The 22,151-nt window shown below is 47.1% G+C and overlaps 2 protein-coding genes across 3 annotated transcripts in view; one reads left to right on the top strand and one right to left on the bottom strand.

Annotated features, from left to right (window-relative positions):
- cbfa2t2 (CBFA2/RUNX1 partner transcriptional co-repressor 2) overlaps window positions 1-1,121 on the bottom strand; it is a 35,629-nt gene extending 34,508 nt beyond the window's left edge. Inside the window, exon 1 of the mRNA XM_037490125.2 lies at window positions 1,015-1,121. The gene's annotated coding sequence lies outside the window, so the exon portion shown is untranslated. The remainder of the gene's footprint in view (window positions 1-1,014) is intronic.
- snta1 (syntrophin, alpha 1) lies at window positions 632-18,844 on the top strand. 2 transcript variants are annotated; one of them, XM_037490126.2, is made up of 8 exons: window positions 632-956; window positions 6,039-6,224; window positions 14,415-14,610; window positions 14,765-14,954; window positions 15,070-15,200; window positions 15,552-15,748; window positions 16,831-17,018; window positions 17,351-18,844. In XM_037490126.2, the coding sequence occupies exons 1-8, from the start codon at window positions 671-673 to the stop codon at window positions 17,441-17,443; spliced, it is 1,467 nt and encodes a 488-aa protein (XP_037346023.2). In that variant the 5' UTR covers window positions 632-670; the 3' UTR covers window positions 17,444-18,844. The 2 variants fall into 2 exon arrangements, with proteins under 2 accessions (XP_037346023.2, XP_062419789.1); XM_062563805.1 differs by having other exon boundaries at window positions 17,417-18,844.
- Window positions 18,845-22,151: the final 3,307 nt, after the last annotated feature.

Below are 22,151 nucleotides of genomic sequence, written 5' to 3' on the forward strand. Positions count from 1 at the left end.
TGAGCTGCTTTGCACAAAGCATAGCCTCCTGTGTTTGTACATGAGAGATGTTGGTGGAACGGCGTGGTATAATTAGGTAAGCGTGTTTTCTGTCTGCACAGTTCCAACTGAAGATGAATTTGTGGATGTCATGCCTTAATGTGAGCTCTATCAGCTGGAAAGGCACAGCAGTTTATCTGTTTTTTGAAGCACTATTCATTATACCCCCCCTCCCTCCTCTCCATGACAGAGGGTCTTGTAGGCCTGTATATCAGTGCAACGATTTAGTGTCTGCTGGGCACATCGCAAATTAGATCTGTGATCAGAGCCCGGGTGGTTCAATGCACTTGAAATAAAATATATATATATTTTTTTAAAGTATCCAAAACTTAATTATGTGTGAGTCAACCGCACACAGCCCGTTGATGGAGGGACTCAATGAGAAGCTCTTTGAACTTTAGTGTGTGTGTGTGTGTCAACACCGTTGCTAATCGTATCACCCTCAATTAACTTTACTTCTTACTGCTGGATAAAGCTCTTTGGAGTGGGACGAAGTCTGGGAAGAGAGAACCCGCTGTGTGTGTGTGTGTGTGTGTGTGTGTGTGTGTTCCCCCTCTACTCCCCCCGCCCCCCCCGTATCTCTTTACAGGACTGCCAGCCCTTCTACAGTTATTCCAGGAATGCGTTGAACATGGCTGCCGCGATGAAGGCGCAGAAAACGGGACTGCTGGAACTTCGAGTGACCGTGGACCGCTGGATCCGGGTGTTGGCCACTCTCACCGAGGACACGCTCACGGTCAACCCGGGGGAGGGCGTCGAGGAGCCCGCCAAGCCCAACCCGAGCAGTACCGCCGGTGCGATCAACGGAGACCCCCCGAACCTAAGCTCGTCCCCGGTCCCGGAGACCATCACCAACGTGAAGCGCACCGTGCGAGTTACCAAGCAAGATGTCGGAGGACTCGGAATCAGTATCAAAGGTGAGATACTTTAAAAAGAAAAACACCACCAACAACAACAACAACGACAACGACTTACTTCATAAACGGCGAGTCGCTTTCATTTGGCGCAAGTTTGGTAAGGAGTTCCGAGTGCAGTTGGCGCAAAACGCCGTCGCGTCGCGCGCCTGTTAACTTGACGCTATAGCTAACTTCCGACCGACCGCGTACGTGACGTGCGGCAAACCTCGCGCGCGCTCCACGGCAAAGTCTTGTCCGGTCGAACCTCGCATCCGCGCGCCAACTCGGCCCCAAAGGCGAGTTTAACGGCTGTTGTTTGCGCCGATAAAAACAATGACAGCTGGGATTATCTCGCGCTGCGCCTCACCTGGACGGGGGGGGGGGGACTAAAGTCTGGCTACGTCTCTGAAATGTTGGGCTTTCTCTCTTCTCTCTCCCCCCCCCCGCACACACCCTTTAAAACTGTAACAGAGACTAATGCTCAAGTTGAGAAAAGACCTTCAACTAGCTCCATGTTCCATGTTTTGTCATCCATATTAGTGAAGAGAAGAAAAAAAAACAGCAAATACATCACTGATTTGACAATATGTAAACTATTCTGGTTGGCTTAATCACCATTAAGCATCTGCCCCACAAATGCTGCTGCATCACAGCGACACCGGCATTGCTCCCGCTAACTTTCAGCGGTGAAAGGTCGCGACCTCGCCGTATCTTACAAGCCCGCCTCACAGCAGCTGCGGGTACCTGCGCTGTTTGCTTGCTCGGCGGCTGATGAAAAGGCCTCCTCCGGTTTCTTCCCGACCTGCTGCAACAGGCAAATATCTGAATGGAAATCTGGGTGCGAGGAAGACTGTGGGGGCTGAGCACGGGGAGGGAGCCATGAGAACACAAAAGAGCACAAAAGATAAAGGGGACAGCACGGTGCTAACGTAGTCTGAGCGATTTTTTTATTTTATTGGAGGTATCTAATATTGTTTTTAAAATTTGGAGTTTTGAACGGTTGCCCACGGCCCATTGGGTGGACAGCCTTGGACCATCACCGTTGTCATGTCGCAAAGATGGTGACGTGGCCCATGAACCCTCCCCGCCCCCGCCACCACCAACAGCAACAAAGCCAGCCCTTGATGACATAAATGTAATGTCCATCTTTGTGGAAATGGGTGGCTTTGACAACCCGACAGCATGCTATTAAAACAAAATCATTGCTGGCACCCTGGCGGCTCGACATTGCTGTGATGCCCGTTGTTCAAAGGCAGCGATGAAGAGAGGGAGGAAGGGGGGGGGGTCTATTAGAGGTGCAGAGAACGCAAAGTAAAGGCACAAAAAGCAAGACACACATATGAATAATATAGACACGAAGCAAGCCGGGCCAGAGGTCCAACATGTAGCAAGGAAAATGTACATGAATGAACAATGTGAGAAAAAGTACGGTGTGGGAAAAGAAACGGGGGCGGGGTAAGGAAATGAAAGAGCAGGGAGATGTTGGGGTGGGCTGGTTGACACCACATTGTGAACAGCTGAGAGGAGCTACCCGCCCAGCAAGCAGTTGTCATTGGCCAAAGATGAGAGCTATGTGGCTGGGAATGGACTACTCCACTCGTGTTAATTTTAGGGAGCCCGCCCCGAGGTGCTGAAAAGCACGGAGGCAGTCCACCCCTCCCCTCACATGTCTAAATTTAAGAGGAGAGGCCAGGAAGTGAGGCTCCAGATCTCTTAGACAGGTCCGCAGGTCAGAGTGAGGTGCAACTGGGTGTAACACACTTCATCCCTCCGAGTCAAAATCAATGCTCCGATCATGAGGGGGCAAACCATATTTTGATGCCACAAACTATATATTATATTATATTACATACCATATTCACAGAACACCTCAGATGTGCAAATAGACAATATTTGGTGCATTCTTATGTAACAAATCTATTATTAAAAAGCCGTTCTCTCCTTATGTGGCTCTGCAGGGCTCATCAGGAATATGTAGCCACGTTATCATGAAGGTTTTTGGTAGCTCTTTTTCATCTGGTGTTTCTTCTTCCCAGCGCCCATTACCCGTGCTCGCATAGAAGCTGATGAAGTCTGAAGAAGTGCTGATCATACTGAATTCTCGGAAGGGAACAATATCCCAGCCAACACATTGTTAGCACAAAGTTAGCTAATTAGGTACGTGTCGGTGTTGGAGGAAGCGGTACGGTTCATTTACCTGTCGTGGGTGGCACGCCAGCCCACCTCCACCGCCACCAGCTCCTGTCAGCTCGCCCGACAGGCCGCCCAGCTGGGGTGTGATGAACTGTGTTTGACATGGAAAAAGTCGGAGGGGAAAAAAAGACAAGGTAAAAGGGCTGGGCAGGGAACACGGGTGGATTAAGGCCTGTGTAGGAGCGGCAGACGTGTTGGCTGTATTTTTCCTACAATATGTCAACAATGTTTATCCAGCAGCCTTGTCAGTACAAGGCGTTTCAGATTTGCAAGCAAACCCGACGAGATGCAAAGAGGGGGAGAGATGTAGAAAGGTCATATAAAGGTGGAGGTGGGGTACTGTGTGCAGTACTTGTCACTGGGGCTGGTCCTCACCTCCTCTGGCAGCCCAGATGTCAGACTTTGTAGTTTGGCAAAGCCGGAGGGGAAAAACAACCTTCACTTACAACAAGTCATTTTGTCTCCTTATTGATCTAAATCTATATGTCATTTTTGTGCAGATGCCAAGTTCCTTTGAACAGCCAAAATCGTCCCATCATCACTTTTAAACCAGCGCCACTATCGTCCTTTCAAATGAAAAGACGCTCTTTGACTCTAAATTTGCCTTAAATTGAGCTTAACATCCATTGGCACCTTTCCTCAGTTTGGTACACAGTATTTTTTTGGTTGTGTAGGCCTATGACTCTTTTCCTGACCTCCGTAGAGATGATTCGCTCATAAAAAAAAAAAAACTCTGGACAAGCATGCCATATGTCTACTTTGTCCTTGCTCATGTTAACTGTTCCTCAGGGTGCTTCATGTTGACTCAATCAGCAAACTCAGTTTCTCTCACAGCTGCCTATAACAGCCTGTGCCATGCAGAATGTTTGATTCATCAACTCTGGGTGAAAAAGAACATTGAGACTTTGCTCGCTTCCCAGGGATCAATCGCAACTTCACAATTTCAGAGAGCCCTGATTAGGCCGACAGTTCATCTGCTAAACAATTACACACAAAGTCCAGAGCAGTACAATTGCAATTACTCCCCTGGGTTATTGTAAGTAAATACACAGTCAAATAGTCAAGTTCCCCTGAGGAACCCAACAAAACAATCCCCCTTTGTTACAAAGTTAACAGAGTGCAACTGTATTTGTACAGCACATGTATATTTAATAGGGTAATTCAAAGTGCTTTACCAAGGATATGGTGATGACAGCAACAACATCAGGCAAAAGTCCCATCCCCTATTGATAAAACCACTAATAAGGCCCACTCACATCTGGTGGGAAAGGTTGCATTCATTCAGAAGGAAGAATTACTCAACACGGGTAAAAATGTATAAAAGCAAATCAAAACCGAAGCGTCCTCACAAACCAACGGCCATGCCTCTGAATGTGGATGGAAACGTAGATCATAGAATTGGTCAGCGGTGTTCACAGGAGGGCCGCCCCGACTTGGTGGTGGTGGAGTGAGAATGTCTTTGGCAGTGTGGCGAACACTGGGCTCAGACCCGGTTGGGCCGTTTGCCGATTCATATACGTCGAGTAGTCAGAATTGTTTCTATGTCTCTCTCTCTCTCTCTCTCTGTGTCTCTCTGGCTAAACTTCTCTCCTCCAATTGCTTTTCATATTGGTCCAGTTCCCGTCTCGACAGCTACATCTTCTGAGACGGGAACTGAACCAATATGAAAAGCAATTGGAGGCAACTGGATGCCACATTATTGGTGCTTTACCATGTGCTTAACCAAGTATGCAATGCTCATCTACTGTCCATTGCACTGTGCAGACCTTTTAAATGGGAAATTCTAAACTGTTATTCAAGTTATGGATTTTTGTTGAGATTCTGATTAAAGTATTGACGACAGACAGTACAGGCTATATTGATGACCACCAATATTGCTGAAGGTCCTCATCATCACTTTAATGTCCCAAGTTGACGCGTCAACAATCACCTCAATTTTAATACTCAGCCATGCAGAAAACAACATGGGTAGGCTGGTAAATCTGATCATCATACCGACTGGGATGCATAGTGTGATTGTGTGTCCTTTTTTTACATTTTCTTTATGGAGATCACCAGGCAGCGGCCTCTAGAAGGCGATCCGTGGGTCAAATCTCAAAGTAATCACCGAGAGAAAGCAACCTGTGGAAGACAAATTTAAAATGAATTAAATGTAATTCTCTTACGGATCATTTCCCAGTAGCCTGAAGGCCAGAGTCCCAACTGCCAGCGTTAATGACGACGTTTCTTACGGAAAGTGGAGGCCCACGGCAAACAGATCAATCAGCCCACTAACTGACCTTCACATAACGAGAGAGAGAGAGAGAGAGAGAGAGAGAGAGAGAGAGAGCAGGGGAAAGAGGGCGAGGTGGGAAACCGCGGAAGTTAGTGCAACAGAGTAATCGCTGCTGTCCTCACGCGCTCTCTTTAGCTCGGATGACTGAAGCCTCCTGGGGATGGGCAGGGGTCGGAATAAAAACAAGGGCGCAGTTATGTTGTTGCATAGCAACGTCCTGTATCCGCGACATGCAGTTACTGGACAACACACTGATAATGACTCCACCTTTACATTAAACGGAGGTGTAATCTTCGTCTTGGGTTTCACCTGTCGGTTATTATTTCTGGTATCATCATCTCCGCGGGTGGGGGGGGGTTGCAAACTCTATACCTTCTAGTGCAAAGTTGCCATACGATCCCAGCGCCGTGTTCCATATTCAATTTTGTGAGCATGCCGTCCGGAGCTCTTAGCTTGAGCACTAAGTAGAAAATAACTTAATTCCCAGTAAAACCCCAGTAAATCTGATCAGGGGTCAGAAACGGAGGTTGCACTGTCACATGCATGCATGCGTGTGCAGCCAAAGCAGCAGGTTCCTTAAAAAAAAAAAATGATGAGATTGAATCCGTAAACGTTTTTTCCCTCTGGTCGTGCAGGTGGGAAGGAGAACAAGATGCCCATCCTCATCTCCAAGATATTCAAAGGCCTCGCTGCTGACCAGACTGAGGCGCTTTACGTGGGGGACGCCATACTGTCTGTCAACGGCTATGACTTACGGGAGGCCACACACGACGAGGCTGTGCAAGCGCTGAAGAAAACCGGCAAAGAAGTCATCCTTGAAGGTAACACATTATTCATTCGGAAAGAAACCGGACTCGGAATCTCTTCCTCCTTTCTGCCCTCCTCTCCTTTCTATTGCGTCCCTTCTTGCTCTTTAAAAGTTTGTCAAATGTGGCAGTGAAGCCTGGAGTCATATTTACGATGCACAAATCATGGGCGGCTGAGTGACAAAACGAGGTCCTACGTGTTTCTTAAACAATGCAATCCTCACAGTGTGGAAGAACTAAATCCTTGTCCTTCATGCAAAAGGAACACTGCTCTAAGTAGACGCATGGACGGGAACATTTGAGACCTCGAGATGTTTCGCTGCATCTGTCCAGCGCTTGGGTTGATCTCCCATCCACGGCGAGCAGAAGGGAGGCAACCTGTTAAATTGGAACTTTGATCAGTCAGAAAAAAAAAATCCACATAACGAGTTAAACTAAAAAACAGGAAGGCAAAGACTCAAAATCCTCCATTGTCTGGACGTGTTTGTGTATGCGAAAGCGTCGGCTAATCTTCGACGCGGTCCGGAGACAGAAGAAAGGGATTAAAGGCAATCGCTCGTCTTGCCAACAGATTACATCAGAGGAATTTCTGGCTTGGAGTTTCACTCGTTACAAATGTGCAGTCTCTGGAGGCGAGGTTTGATGTTTTATACAGAATGAGGCTATTCGGAAAGAATACGCCTGCCTGCCTCAAGAACCACACAACTTGACACTTTGCAGCTTTGCGCTTATTATCCCTTCTATTGATCTGTGTATTCCCTTCATGTTTTAAGAGAGCCCACAGAGTCTAAACAGTGATGCTCAGTGATGGCAGCCGAACTGACACCCCAGACCCTTTGTGAAGAGTCTCTCCTGCAACCGGGTAGACGCAAACCCCTAAAGCTCTAAAACCAAGTTCCATGAAGTTGAAAGAAGGACACGTGACGTCAACGTTCCGTTCGGGAGGGTGAATTTGAGAGAGGAAGGGGCTAGCGCCGGTAGCTCCGGTCAGCCGAGCGGACGCGGCCAGAGCTACAGCCGGGGGGAAATCATTGCAGATCCCACCCCGCCCCCCCCCCCCCCCCCCCCCCTCCTCCCGCCCCTCACTCGTCCACAGTCAGGCAGAAAAGTGTTGATATCAGACGGCTCAAGCAGTGCCGCTCTGTGATCCGTCACGTCAGGAATCATTTCACGAGTTTCCCTTCCCCCCCCTGAAGACCCGATAGAGAGGAAGGGAAAAAGGCCTAACTCCTCACTGAGGGCTTGTGTGTGTGTGTGTGTGTGTGTGTGTGTGTGTGGGGGTCGGATCCGGTGACTGATGGACGCGTATAACTGTCGTGAGAAGGTTTGGATTCTTTTTAAGAGAATAAAAGCAGTAAATAATTCAACATTTTCGTTTACACGCCGGGAGCTTTTCCGAGCTGCAGATTTACAAGATTTCTATTTTCTCTTGAGACTATTTGTGCATCACACAAATACTTTGCAGGACATTTGATTCAAAGTACAAAGTTTATTTTGGTTTTTGGCATTTCATCAAAATACTCCTGAAACAAACTCCTTCTCGGGCGCCTCTTCAGTGCTAAAGGTCGGCTAGCAGGCTTCCTCAGTTGTTTACAGCAACAATGGAGCCACCACCAGCCCAGTGGGCTCCAGGCAGGAGATTCACCACACAGACGAGGAGAAGCGGCCTCCATCACATCCCAATATGTGTGTGTGCCATGTGTGAACACTAACACTCGGGACAAGCACTTTCACAACATTCCAGGGGAGATGCATTAGAAGATCTAAAATCGGCGTTTTTGAGGTCGTGACCCTTTTGGGAAGCGGAGAAGGAGAAGACACATTTCGGATCGTCTGTGTCAGATTAGTGCGACTGTGGCAGCAGCACGTGGGGGGGTATTTATCCTGAGCCTCACCGCGTTAACGGTACAATCAACGCTTTCAAGGACACTATTGAGTTCATGTGAGTGACTTTACAGGCTTGAATGCCGACGGAAACATTATTAAACAAGAAATGGATTCTTGGTTTTGAGAAGGGTAGATTTTTAATGTCTTTTTAATAAATGGTATGATTTTAATGCAGCAGCACCTCGGGGGGGCTGCTCCCGGGTGTGTGCGCGCTAATCTGTGTGAAAACCTTCTGCCTCCGGATCTTTCTTAAACCCGCTGCCCACAAATAAGAGCCTAGTTTGTGCTAGTTTGGCTTGCGTGCTTGCGTGGGTCGACCAATTTTTTTTTTCGGGACTAGCGTCAAAAAGCTTCACGAGCTCACGCAGCCCGCAAGGCTGTGATTGGTCCGCTAACTGCATCCTTTCCAGAGTCTCACATTTCCGGTTTCATAGCATGATTCCGCCATTATTTAAAAAAAGTTTTTTTTTTACGAGAGAATTCAGTTTGAAGAGTTTTTGTAGGAAAGAAATCTGTAAATATGACCACTGATACAACCCGTCATTGGCGGACGGCGTCCTCGTAGTGGACGCTGATCTTTGCCGGTCCCCCATTCATAAAACAAATAGGAAATATCCTATTTAGCTTGTATATTAGTCAATATTCATCCATGCTGGAGGCTACGGCGTTGATTGGTAATTATTCTGTTGCCCAAAGTTTAAAGAGAGGGTTGGAACTTGGTTTAATTAAACATTAAAAGAGACCGAGAGAGTGAGAGAGTGCTACATAGAGGGATACAGATAATGACGCTTCACACCTCCTGGAGAGTACACAAAATAAGTGGTGAAAAGATATTTTTACAAAAATGTGCTGTTTCAATTCTGATGTCAAAAATAGTTTGTTAGCTGTATGAGGTCTCTGCATTTGTGTTTTTCCCCTATTGGCTTGTTGTGCACTGTGTAAGCATGAACTATTGGGCAACTCTGTACAAAGTCCAATGTCACATTTGAAGCCCAAAAATAATATACTAGCAGTTTGGTGAAAACCAAGGTGTAAACAGAGAAATGCTAACCTTTTCTTTTACTACGTCATCGACGGCCAATGAACAATATCTGAAGGATTCAGCTCTTCTGCACCACGAAGAACCTCTTTGTTTCAAGCTGTGTCTGAAGGACACATTGAAGCTAAAGCAGTTTGAGGTACATTTTAGTTTTAAGGGCAAAAAAAAAAAATGACAATCTACCAATCAAGCTCTCCGAGGACACGTGTGTGAATGCAAGGGACGACGCTCAGAGGATATGAATCAACACGCTGTGTTTACACACGACGTGGACCTCGCACACAGCGCGTCTCTTGCTGGACGGGTGACAGACGCATCCACCGGGGGGGGGGAGGCGAGTGAGACTTTCCCCAATTCACAGTTTCCAGCTGCAACTTGGACTTCAGACGCTTTCAACCCAGTCAGAGACGAGATGAGAGTTGGTGTGGACGCTCCTGTTCCTAATGGCCCGCTTCACCATGTGCCCCATCTTTTTGGCTTGTCCATCCGGGGAAAGGAGTCAGAAATGTAATATATTGGTGCTTGTTTGGGGTTTTTTTTTTCCCGGGTCTCTCGGCTCAGCAGGAGAATCCCGTCCTTGTTCTGCTGCTAGTAATATGTTCCTCTAACTGAGCCCAAACCTCAAAAACTGCCTTTTTTTTAACATTCTTTGATGTGAGTTAATGGAAAATGACATTAGGAAATGCTGCAGCAATATCTATTGCTTGGTAAAAAACTTTAGTCATAACAAAAGACCAATTTAAAGTTATTCCTTTTGTCAATTCGACCTGCCTGTCAGAGGTAATTGCTGGCTGCAAAGTACTTCCGCACGTGTCAAAATGGCCGTTTGCACAGCGGACGATTCAGTGATCAGCCTGTTGAGCAGTTCGACCCGGACGGGTCGGATCTTCATCCCCGATTCTGTGTGCGCTCGGAGTTCCTCCTCGATGGCGGAAAGGCGCCGGTGACACGCGCGTACTTATCGGCTAATTAAAAACCTTCTGGCTCGCGCTCCTGTGACAGTTTAATTATCGCTTTGAAAATAAACCTTCCCCTTGTAGCCTGACTGAATTCCTGCCCTCCAGTTTCTTACTACCTGTCTTTGTTCTCTTAGCTATTTCTGCTCTGAAAGATCGAGGGAATTATGTAAGTAGAAGAACGAAGACCCCTCTTTTAAGTTCAGGTGTATGGTTATCTAGATTTGGGATTGTTTTGTTTCGAGCAGCTCAGCGCAGAGAGCCCGTCCATGTAGTTTGATTTTAATTGGCGCCTGAGTGATTTTATTATCATAATCATGTCATGCAGTTAACCTTCACTAATCAAGGGTTGCCTCATTGAGAGATAACACGTCTTTTTGAAGTTGCTTTTGTCGTAGTTTATGAAAAAGGAATGATGTTGGTTTTACACGCTGCAGTGTGCAGTAGCCCACAGAAAAGAAGCTGGCCAGTTGTTTGCATGGTTCCATTTCTCTCTAGTGGTGGAAAATGTGGTGTCACATGTTTCCTTTACTCTGACCCTTCTTTACCTGCTTTTTTTTCCTTGACATTTTCTTTATTTAGACAAAATATTTTCTGACCTAATACTTTTTTCCTTTCCTTCACAAAACCTTTTCCTTTTTTTTCTGACTTAATTTTCTTACTTAAATAGTAGAGAGAAATACACATTGGATATTCTTTTATCAAGCTTTCTTTCTTGTAGAGGGTTTGATGCATGGTCAGCACACCATCATGCGCTATGCAGCACAGCTTTATTAAATCACAACTCACAGCTCTCCCCTTCCGGCGGCGTCACGTTCGCTTCACACTTCCAGCCGCGTGGATCCGGGACCCCTCGTAAATGGGTGGCCCCCCGGGCCTTTTGTGCTCCTCTCGCCCCTTCGTTACAGGCTCAGTCTCCACTCAACCGCCCCCCCCCGGTATTGAGCACAGTGTGCAAGAAGGGGATGGAGGACGCGGGGCTTATAGGCGCGGGGATGGCCTGAATGGAGACATTATTCCAGAGGAAAAAAGAAATCTTCTTACGCGATGACATTTATAAACCGTGCGAGCTTTCATCCAAAGGCCACGGCCGTTTTAAAATTGGGGAATTGCAGGAATCTTTGGCTGAATCGTCGTGCAGCGTGTATTCACCGTGCACGACGCAGACCTTTTTATGATACCAACAAACATAAGAATGTCAAGGTACCAGCGTCTTCCTAATATTCGGCCTCCATCTTGGTGAATCGCCTGAATCTTCCACACCGTCTGACTTGCGATCGGGCCGACCTTTGACCTGGTTCGCCCACCAGTGCAGCACAGCGAGTGCCCCTGTTGGGGAACATTCTTCTTTGGCCGGAGCCGACGGCGTGCTTCCGAAGTCGCCGACTGGCCAGTGACATTCCTGCCGCTCCCACGGCAACCGGTGGCCAACGGTGCTGCTGTTGGGCCCGAAGCGCCTTCTGACCGGCCCCCGCTGGGTCCATCATCATCAAACCAGCGGAGCGTGTGAGAATGCAGGGTCAGGTGGATGTAGTGTGTGTGTGTGTGTGTTTGTAAGGCAGTCGACACAATGGAGAATACCGGCTAAGCACAGTTTTGGGAAATTGGAACTTGTGCTTTAGCAATTTAGGAGCCAACCGGGGGGAACTGGAGGAGAAAAAGGAGGTTTTTCAGGGCCGCCGTTAAGTGAATTGTGTCAACAGTGAATTTGCTGAAAATGTCTGTTGAGGATTTGGGAGGTTCAATGTGAAAGCCGTTAGAAGGGAAAAGCTCAGCGGCGGATTCTGCAAGGAGAAGCAAAGAAACTCCTCCTACAAACACACACACACACACTCACACACACACTCACACACACTCGCTCACTCACTCACTCGCGGTACGAAAGTAGTTTTGCTGGCTGCCAGATAAGCTAAAGTAATAACGGTGCCGTCTCAGCTCATTTTAACAGTGCATTGAATGTGCCGCCGCTGGTATTCCAGCTCAGCTCGGTGTCTCAGTGTCGCCAGTCTCTGTCCTCTTCATTCTTCCTCTCTCTCTCTTCCTTGTTCTCTCAATCCTTTTTTATTCTCGTCTCTCTCTCTCTTTCCGATGTCGTCAGTTTCTTTCCGCCTGCCCCCTTCTATTCAGCATCCCTCCCTGCTCTCCTTTTCATTCAACACTGGTCGAGAGCCATCTCGTCCGATTTGTTTGACTAAAATGCGCGAGGTTGTGTGTGTTTTTCGGTGGAAAAATCAAAGCCTCTTAATGAAAGTAAATGTCTTGTTACGCTTGTTGTGGTCATCGTTTCGTCCACACTCAGTTTAGCTCTGCAGAAACCACCATGAACTCAGTCTCTCGCATAATTATAATGAACATCCACTCAGAAAACAACGTTTGCATATCACTTTTTCGGTCTTGCGAGCTACTTTTCAAGCAGACCAATGACCAAGTCATGGAGAACACAGCGGTCCACACAGGAATGGGTGTGCGCCGCTACAACCACGTCCACTTCTCATCAACACTGGAAGAAATGGACCAAAGCTCATGTCCATGAAACATGTTTATGCAAGGTGACAGCTTCTTCCAAACACGTGACGTGACCCTCGAGTTTTGGCATCCAACCAAATCTGAAACTGGAAGCAAACCTCGTCTCTGAAGGAAGGGAACACGTTAGAGATCCAGGACAGAATCACAATGTTATTGAATGAGAAGAAGAGACAGGAAGACAACGTTCTGTTTATTCGATTCAACGTGTTGGTCATTCCGTCCTACATTTTTAACGGCGGCGTTGGGTTTGAAGAATATATCCCTTTCTTTTCCATGGACGCGGTTATGGCAGGAACATTTTCCCACGGTTAAGTACACGTAGTCCCTCCAAAGGAAGGCGCCATTTCAGGACGTTCACCCTCACGTTCGGAGCCAATTACCAGCTTTTGAACGTATTACGGACTTGAAAACTGGCAGATTGAACTGAAATGAAAGATTGGGTGTTACAAGAACGGCTTTTTGGAGGGAGGGAGGCAGGGAGGGAGAGGGGGGGGGGGTTAGATTAAAGAAGAAATGTGATAACCGCCACGCCGAGCCGCCTGACAACAAGCGACAAGTGAGCCATCTCTGTCATGGCGCGCAATTTCCTGCGACGCCTCTCCTCGCGGGTCGGATGTCAATCAGTCTGCCTCACACCGACGGGCGAGAATCGTGAAGATCTGGTCCGTCATCATCATCATCGTCATCGTCGTCGTCTCTCTCTCTCTCTCTCGGTTGGCCTACGCCGCCGCTCTTCTGCTCGCCCTCTGGCCTCGTGCCCCTGGGGCTGTGTGTGGGAGGAGAGCGCCGCACATCCCCCCCCCCCCCCCCCACCCCGGTGAAACCAGAGCTCTGCCTTCATGCGTCGCCATGTCCTCTGGGCTATTTATACTCCAGCAGCAGCGGTGCTCCTGCCAAACCCATACCACAGCGTACTGGACCGCAGTCTGTGTGTGTGTGTGTGTGGAGGTGTATGTAGGTGTGTGTAGTTGTGTGAGTGGTGAAACGGTGAATATAAAAACAGATGTGAGCAGAAAAGGGCCATGGTCCAAAAAAAGAGACAATGTTTTTTTTCTAATGATCATGAGTCTCAATATTGTAGGTATACTTAACTTGGTAGTTAATAGTTGTAGTCAACATTTTCTAATTAAGGGCCTCTTAGATCATGGTCATTTAAGGTGGGACAAACTGTGTGGGACAGAAATTTTATAAATATTTTGCAAATACTGAATCACTTCATTTTTTTCCCCAAAGGGCAACTGCAGCAATGATAAAATGAAACAAAACAAAACTAGTAAACATTTTTTAATAAATCAATTTGATCATTAATGACCGTCGTCAACAGCTTAGTGCACAAAGGCGGAGTAAACCACAGCCTCTATTCCAACAGCCGGTGCTCCAGACCGGCCACAATCAGCCATAGATAACAGATAAACCTCTTCCAAGGTGCAACTGATTACAATTCAGTGGTTCAAGGTCAAGACATTTTCACAGACCTTCAATAGGATGAAATAATTGTGTGATGTTGTGAAAAGAAGACATGGACGTTAAATGTGGGGCACTATCTAGTATTTTGGAGGATAAAAGCTCACCTGTTCCGTGTTAGGGTCGTTTTCTTCATGAAAAGACTCCAGCTGAGGAGTCTGAAGTGACAGAGAATTTTCTTTGGTGGAATTACTTTCGAAGTTAAAAAGTGCCGCTTACAACTCTGAACTTGTGGACGGACATGGAGGCCTTTTTACTCGCATCCTAAGTTCCTTTCCCTCTCCCCCCCTCTGTCCGATCCATCTAATTCTCTCGCTCGCACTCTGTTTTCAGTGAAGTACATCAAGGAGATGTCGGCCTTCTTTAAAAACTCGGGGTCCCCCGGGGCCACCCTCCCCTGGGACTCCCCCCCCTCCACGCCCCACAGGGGCACCGAGCTCGCCCCCGCCGAGGTGAAGGAGCCCTGCAGCATCCCGCTGAAGATGTGCCAGGTGTCACGGAAACAGTGCCCCCCGGACACGGAGAACCGGTACGCCGCGTTTTTTTGATCCGAACACCCAGTCATCTAAGGAAAAGAAATCTACTGATACTTATTCACACATTCCCTTTGTTAATATCTCAAACATCCCCCCCCCCCCCCCTCTCTCTCTCTCTCTCTCTCTCCCTCACATCTCACCTGCCAGGTATTTCGAGGTGATTTCGTCCAGCAGGAGGAGCTCTGTGTTCCTGCGGGCCAAGGACCCGGCCATGGCTCAGTCCTGGTACAACGCCATCCAGGCCGGCGCTGCCAGCCTCCTGCCGCGCGTCAAGGAGGAGATGAGGAGCATGCAGCCGGGAGTGGAGGTCAAACACGTGGGCTGGATCACGGAGCAGGTATGCGTGGACGCAGATGTACGCCGTACCCTGTTTGTCCCTCGTTTTTTTTTTTTTTTAACGCTTTCCTTTTTTTTGTTTTTTCTCGTCCCCGGGGGGTTCTTTAAACGCGCAGGTGACCCAGGGTCCAGAGAAACCCGTACTGGCCATGCTGACCGACAGAGACCTGGTCCTGTATCCCTCCCTGCCGGAGAGCAAGGAGAGCCTGGGCAACCCCACCAAGAGCCACCCGCTCATCGCTACCAGGTCCAAACGCACACGCAGCGCGTTGGGCATTCGGCAAACACACGTGCTCCACCCTGAGCTGCCTCAGAACGGAGAAGAAGAAGAAAAGAAAAAAAAACAGCCTCTCCTGGCTTCTTCTGGCCACGTCTGGAGAGCACAAGCTCACTCTTTCCACAGCTGGACATTTGAGTCATATTTATTTGGAAAAAACATTAGCATGTCTTTTTCCTTCCCCCTTCTCCTGTGCAGTCCACATTGCATTATTCTTTCCCCTCAATACCCCCCTCGGTTTGCTCTCACGCTTCCTTCTTTTGTCTGTTGAGTCCTAAACAGTCTTGTCTCCCCCCCCCCCCACGTCCCTCTCCCGCTCAGGCTGGTCCACTCCGGCCCGGGGAAGAGCTCCCCCCTGCTGGACTCTGACCTGTCGTTCGGCCTGCGTTCGGGCACCAAGCAGGGCGTGGAGACCCATGTGTTCAGGGTGGACTCTGCCAAGGAGCTGTCCACCTGGACTCACCTGGTGGTGGAGGGTTGCCATGACGCCGCCGAGCTCGTCAAGGAGGTCACCGCCGGTACGGACGCAGCGATTTGTTCCCTCACCCCCCCCCCCCCCCCCCCCCCCCACCAGCCGAACTATTCAAATCTCCCGTTGAACGTTTGACTCCCGCTGAGGTCACCCCCCCAGTGGGGACAAGTGACACATGATGAGAGGCTTAAAGTCAGGCTTAAAGACATTTTTCAAGGTCAGCTCTTCTAGATCAGGTTGCAGTCGCTGCTTCTATTAGTAGTTCAAAGTAAGGACCTGGTAGTTTATGAGGAGCATCAAAAGTTCTTGAATTGAATCTCCTTTGAGGCTCGATTGATCTGACTAATAATAAACTGGGAGCCCCTCGACCACAGGGGAAACACGACGGCACCGTCACTAAAAAGGAAAAAAAAGCGATTGGCAAGTCTTTCACAGTTGACAAATGCAACGCAAGATGCGTTTGTCACGCTGTAAAACTCCCAATTCGGGTCGGCCTGCAATCAAAAAATGCTCAAATGGAGGAGATCTGTTTAATCTGCACAAGACATGGTTTCCATTCAACAGACATCTCGCCGCCACATAAAAGGGGCCGGTCTCCCAGAGCAGGATTAGGAGTTAGGATTAATCGTTTGTCAATTCTTTTAGTGGCCTGTTGTCTTCTGCAAAACGTCCGCAATCTTCTGGCTGCTTCTTTGTAAACGACTTGAAGTGTGTTTTTTAAGAAAGGAAAGCTTTTGGTCACCAGACGTACTGAATGCAAAGAGAGTCACTTCACAGTCTGCCTTTTAGAGGGTGGTAATGCTGTCACACTGCCCTCTGCTGGTAGCACGAGGTAGTGCGGAAACCTCAAGCCTACAAACCTAAACTGATCCAATCTGAATTAGGATGAGTGTTCCATTTAACTAGGGCTTTCTTATCAATTATTTTAATCTTTTTGTTATCCTTTCAGTCTCACATTCATAGGATACAGCCGAGGATCCTGGGCTTTTATATCAACTCTGTGCCACTGAGCTCACAACATAATGAGAACGCAAGAAATAGGCAACAAAAATCCAGACTGCATCATTACATTACCTTCCCTTTGTCTGCCTCTGTGTGAGTCATGTTGTTCTTTTGTGCCCCCGGCAGCCTGCAGTTGGAATGGGAAGGAGTGCACCCTGGGAGTCCACATTGATGAGGGTTTCACACTATTTACACAAGAGATGGGTGTCAGGAAAAGTATCCTGCTGCAGCAGCCGTTCGAGCGCCTCCGAATGTCCTCAGACGACGGGGTTCGCATGATGTTCCTCGACTTCGGAGGCCAGGAGGCCGAGATTGTGAGTCACTGGTTTTGCACGGAACTTGTCGAGCGCGTAAAACTTTTAATGTTGCTGCATTTCCAGCCAGCCACGGGTGCGAGCTGTCAAAACGAGCTCTAATAGTTGTTAATGAAATAGATGAGAACAAAATGTTAATGCACCATCCACTCTGTAGCCTTTGGCAGAGCTTTCACTTGGTTCTATTACTATTTCTACCACTATTGAATCCGAATGACTAACAATTGATTAATGTTGCAAATTTACCAGTAATTGAATTTTTGAAAGTGCATTTTTTCTTAAAACAATTTCCATCCGTTTCATATTTCCTGCACTCTCATCTCTCTTTTCAGCAACTGGACCTCCATTCTTGCCCAAAGACCATAGTCTTCATCATCCACTCTTTCCTGTCTGCCAAGGTCAAGCGACTGGGGCTCCTGGCATGATCGAGGTCAACCATCTGGAACGTCAACGGGAATATTCAATAAATCACAGAGCCAGAAGACGTCAGGAACACCAGAGGATGCAGCCTGGGGGAAAAGGGCTGACTCAGCACTTTCTCTCCGCCCCTAAAAGGATCCTCTCTGACCAACAGGTCTTTCTATGGGAATGGACAGAAGGCCGCAGCATTGACGGACCTTTGTTGAACTTGTAGCTTCACGGTAAAGGAGAGGTTTTTTTTTTTTTTTTCCCATCATGGCGTGAGTCAGCAGCCTCTGAAGGGATCTGGCATCCGTCAAATCGTTTTTCGGTGGGTCGTCACACGTCATGGTGGCAAACTGTGTGACATCCTGCATCTTAATGTTTCCAAGCTGGAAATACCAACTATTTCCTTTCATTTTTTTTGTGCCGTTGTGTAAGATTTTGCTTTGTTTCATGAGTCACGGTAGGGCCTTTGTACCGAGAGTCCTTTCCTCTTTCAATAGTTGCTTCATTTCACAAATGTCCTGATTGATGTCGGATGTCGGAAGTTTTTTAACACAGGGAGCTTTAGTGCAGTGACAGAATGACATGACCGATCATTACATAATCAATAATATGAACTGAACAATGAAAAAAAACTTTTGTTTTTCTTCTTTTTTTCGGACAGCTTCCCAAATGTAATTTGCATTGCAGCTCAACAACTTGTTGTTTTATTTTCCTCTCTTCCCTGTTTTGAGCGTGCTCATCCATCATGGCCTGACAAAAAGAAATGCCTAACATTGTGCAGCGCATATTATTAAAATATCTGTTTTTTTTCTCGTCGTCATAGCTTATTCAATAAATCTGATTGAAAAAAGTAGGATTATCTTGAGAAGAAAAGACTGCCCTTCTCTTTCATATCAACGCATGTGAAGTGTCAAATGAGAGCTGTTGTGTTGTTGTTTATTTTAGAGTTCTGCCGGATTGGTTGTTGTTTCCTCATCGTGTATCGATGGACGACACCGTCGGCCCTCTGGACCTCCACTTATTTAGCTTTCAAGTCCAATACAAGCACAGAATTTCACAGTATTGTTTGTCTTTCTGTCCGTTTCTGATGGAATCCCATGAGACGATGAGCCGTGTTCATCAGAGTGTTCTGGTGGTCTCCTCTCTACACGTTGACATTTGATACTTTGCCATTTAGAGGTGTTGAGTTTAACTTAGTGTTTTTTTTTTTTATGTTTTCATTTGTGTGTCGACTGAACATCCAAAACTAGGGGCCTTCTCTCCGTGTCAAACACTAAACAGACGTGTATTAATATATATTTCAAAAACTAAAACCGGTTTGCTTTCAAGAATAAGAGGTATTGTATATTCTTATTTAAACAAAGGTGTGCCTTGCAGAGTTGTTTGTATATAAACATGTAATAAACTTTGTTAACTTTTATTGTTTCCTTTACTTTGCTTCATTAATTACATATTTAGATCACTTTTTAATATTTCGTTCTTTGCATATAATCAAATAGATCTATTATATGATATATATTGAATTTCACATTCAGCGTGCAGCTCTCTCCGCAGCATCAAGAGGAGATTTTGTAGATCGCAAAACCCTGAAAACCTTTCCTGTGAGTTAAGCGACACTAGTGAACATTTGATAGAGTAACGCAAATAGTGTGGTGAACCCACGTGGATCACGTTGGGACATCAAACAAGGCAAAGGATGAGGCAAGTTCACTCAGGATCAGCTGGTGACCAAAAGAAAACCCAGACAAAAGTGGCAAGACCACAGTGACTGAAGGACTCACATTGATCAGCTGACGCTCTGTGCCTGCTGGATGTGTAAACAGGCGTTTCTACATCTTAGGCGCAGTAACCTCACAAGGTCAATTTGGGGTTTTCAGAAAGCAGCTTTAAGAGTCCCGTTGGGTAAAAGTGCACCTCACACGAAACGTCCTCATTGTGTTGCTTGATGTCACTTTACACAGAAGGATTCTTCTGGTTTGGATTTACACGGCCTGAATCAAAGAAAATTAAAAAAATGACGGGTCTTCTGAAGCTAGAAAAGAATGAAAGAAAGAGGATTTCTTCTCTCTCTCAAACCGCCTCGCGGAGTCCTTTAAATAACGTCCCTCTCACGCTTCAGACACACGTTTAGCAGGAGTCCCAGACGGCCATCTGACAGGTTTATTAAGTCCAGGCGGATCCGTGGAACGGGTAGAAGCTCAGGCGACGATGAGGACGGGGGGAGGATGGGGGGGAGGGGGGGGGGGGTCTGAGCGGAGAGACGGTGAGGCCTGCTGCCGGCAGCGAGCAAACGGCAGGCCTCTCATATGCTTTTACGCCCCGTGTGCGTGTGTGTGTGTGTGTGTGTGCGTGCGCTTTGCAAACAACACGTGTGTGTTTGCATCGCGTGTGCCCCCCCCCCCCCCCCCCCCGGACAACGGATGGGAAGCGAGTCTGGCAATAACCAACTGTGACTTGTACATCAGCCCGTCAAATCAGGATAGAGTGTTCACATCTGATCGCATCTAACCCTCTCCGTCTCCGTCCTCTGAGCCCCCCCTTCTTGTCTTGTTGAGATGTTCCCATGGTAACGGCAGAGAGCTCTCAGATTGGCTGCATCCGTCTTTTCCCTTGAACTATGGTTTCGCTGCTGAAATTGCCAATCAGCCTCTCAGATCCGCTGGAGAGGAGGAGGAGATTGTGTGAATATATTTTGATTAACAAAAATGGAAGGGCACTTAGGGCGGAGAGGAAGGGGACGGGGGGGGGGGGATATGATGTTAGTAAGGGAAGGGTGGAGGAGATAATGCTGCACTTCATAGAATGCAATCTATGCAACCTTTTGTGTTGAGGCCTGGAGAGAAAACACCGTCACACACAAAAAGAGAAGCGATATCGATTCCGAATACGATTGAACAGGCAGCGTTAACACTTGGGTTCAGCAATAATCTGAAATATTCTTTGCATGGTCAACGCAGACACAAAAGAGCCGCAGACGAGACACGTGACGGTTGATCGTGGTTGTGCACTTTCCCTTTTAAAGGACTCTACTGCTGAGGTTTTAGCCCAGATACCATTGGGTCAAATTAATAACTGCTGCCTCTCTCTCTCTCTCAGGTTTTATGGTTTTATATCCTAAATGGTTTATGGCTTCAGTAAAAATAATCTGTTGCTAAAGTCATTATTTTAGCGTTTCTACTGTGTGTCAAATTCTGTGTTCAAATAATAAATGTAATACCTTTTAACGGTTATTATTTTAATGACATGGATGGGTCTTTTTTAAATGACCACATTACAACTTCCTCTTGAATCAGAACGTCATGCTTCCTTTAGAATGCTGTGAATAATAATAATAATACAAAGATCTTCCCAATGCCAATCTCACCCAGCTTTTGTCTTAACCTCTGGGTAATATATACACTGACAGGGGGCATCATTTTCGTGTAATACAGGTTTTTTACGGGCCGGTCACTTTTTGTAACCAGCCGTTTTTCATTATCTCCTCCCGAGCAGGTTTTAATACAACTGACAAACAGACAAAAGCGATACAACAACAACAACAACAACAACAATAACCAGTCCAATCCTGTCAGTATCTCTGCTGCTGTCTCAGAAGATCACCGAACATCAAAGAGTCCAAAGACTTCCTCCACCACTGCCCCGGCAGCCAGAGTCCTACATTTGCGTCATTTGCCCACACACATGTAACATGTGACACGACTGTATGTTTAAACGCAGACGAAGGGCACCGCGCTACAGGGTCCGGGTTTCATCACGTCCTGCAGTGTGCATCCTGCGAGGCAGGTGGCAGTAGATTATTGAAGGAGGAGACGTCTTGCTGGTTCTTATGGCCGGTCAGAAACAGCAGGGGTCTCTGTCTCTCCACACAGGAGAATCACAAAGAGAGCATTGGTGTTCAGTGAAAGGGGGGGGGGGGGGCTTTGATTGGTCCTGACCTAATTCAGAACAGGACATCCCACAATATTCAATACTCTATTTCTAGTTTTTTTTTTCTTTATTCTCCCACTTAACACAAAGGGACTAGAGAGAGGAAAGAGGGCAAGAGATTAATACTAAAGCTCAGGCTGAGCAATTCATATTCCAATTGCAGGGCCGTGTTATCTATTTTCTCACACTCATTCATTGTGCTTCCCTCCCTGAGAGCTTCCACGGGAATCAAACGGGGGGGGGGGGGAATTTTCAAGGAAACGAAACAATGGCGACAACAGTCGGCCTATAGGTGGAACGTTTCGACCTTGTGCGGGAATCCAAAAGGAATCAACTGCGCAATCACTTTCACATCAACTCCTCAATAACCATGTCAAATATGTACAGAGGGACGGGGTTTGTGGGCTGAAGCTGAGGCCTGTGTCATTGGAAAGTCATTCATCCGAGCTTAATCAATCTAGGTTGTTTGATTCAATTCAAAGTGCCTCCCGGGCAGAAGAGGAGAGGGAGAAGAAGGGCAGAAAAAAAAAGAAGAGAGTTGAGCTGAGCTGACTCTTTCTGACTCTGACGAGGCTTCTCTCCATCTCTCGTCTCATTCGTTTTCCCCTTTTTCTTTCATTCTCTATCGTTTTCTCATCCTCCTCCTCCTCCTCCTAGGGGCAGGAATTATTGCTACTCATTTCATGCTAAGGCACAGTTTGGATCTCTGTTTTTTTTTTTTCTTCCCTTGCCAGTATTTTTTAAATATTGTTATTACTACTGTATGTCTTAAAGACCAGGTTAGGGTTATTAAATATG

This window comes from Pungitius pungitius, chromosome 8 (assembly GCF_949316345.1).
Source record: "Pungitius pungitius chromosome 8, fPunPun2.1, whole genome shotgun sequence".
In the NCBI taxonomy this organism is placed as follows: domain Eukaryota; kingdom Metazoa; phylum Chordata; class Actinopteri; order Perciformes; family Gasterosteidae; genus Pungitius; species Pungitius pungitius.

What these genes read in the sequence shown, in the direction of transcription:
- snta1 (XM_037490126.2), top strand. Translation starts at nt 671, where the DNA reads ATGGCTGCCGCGATGAAGGCGCAGAAAACGGGACTGCTGGAACTTCGA. An exon ending in CGTCAAGGAGGTCACCGCCG is followed by an intron (nt 15,749 to 16,830) that starts GTACGGACGCAG and finishes TGCCCCCGGCAG; the next exon opens with CCTGCAGTTGGAATGGGAAG. An exon ending in GAGGCCAGGAGGCCGAGATT is followed by an intron (nt 17,019 to 17,350) that starts GTGAGTCACTGG and finishes CTCTCTTTTCAG; the next exon opens with CAACTGGACCTCCATTCTTG.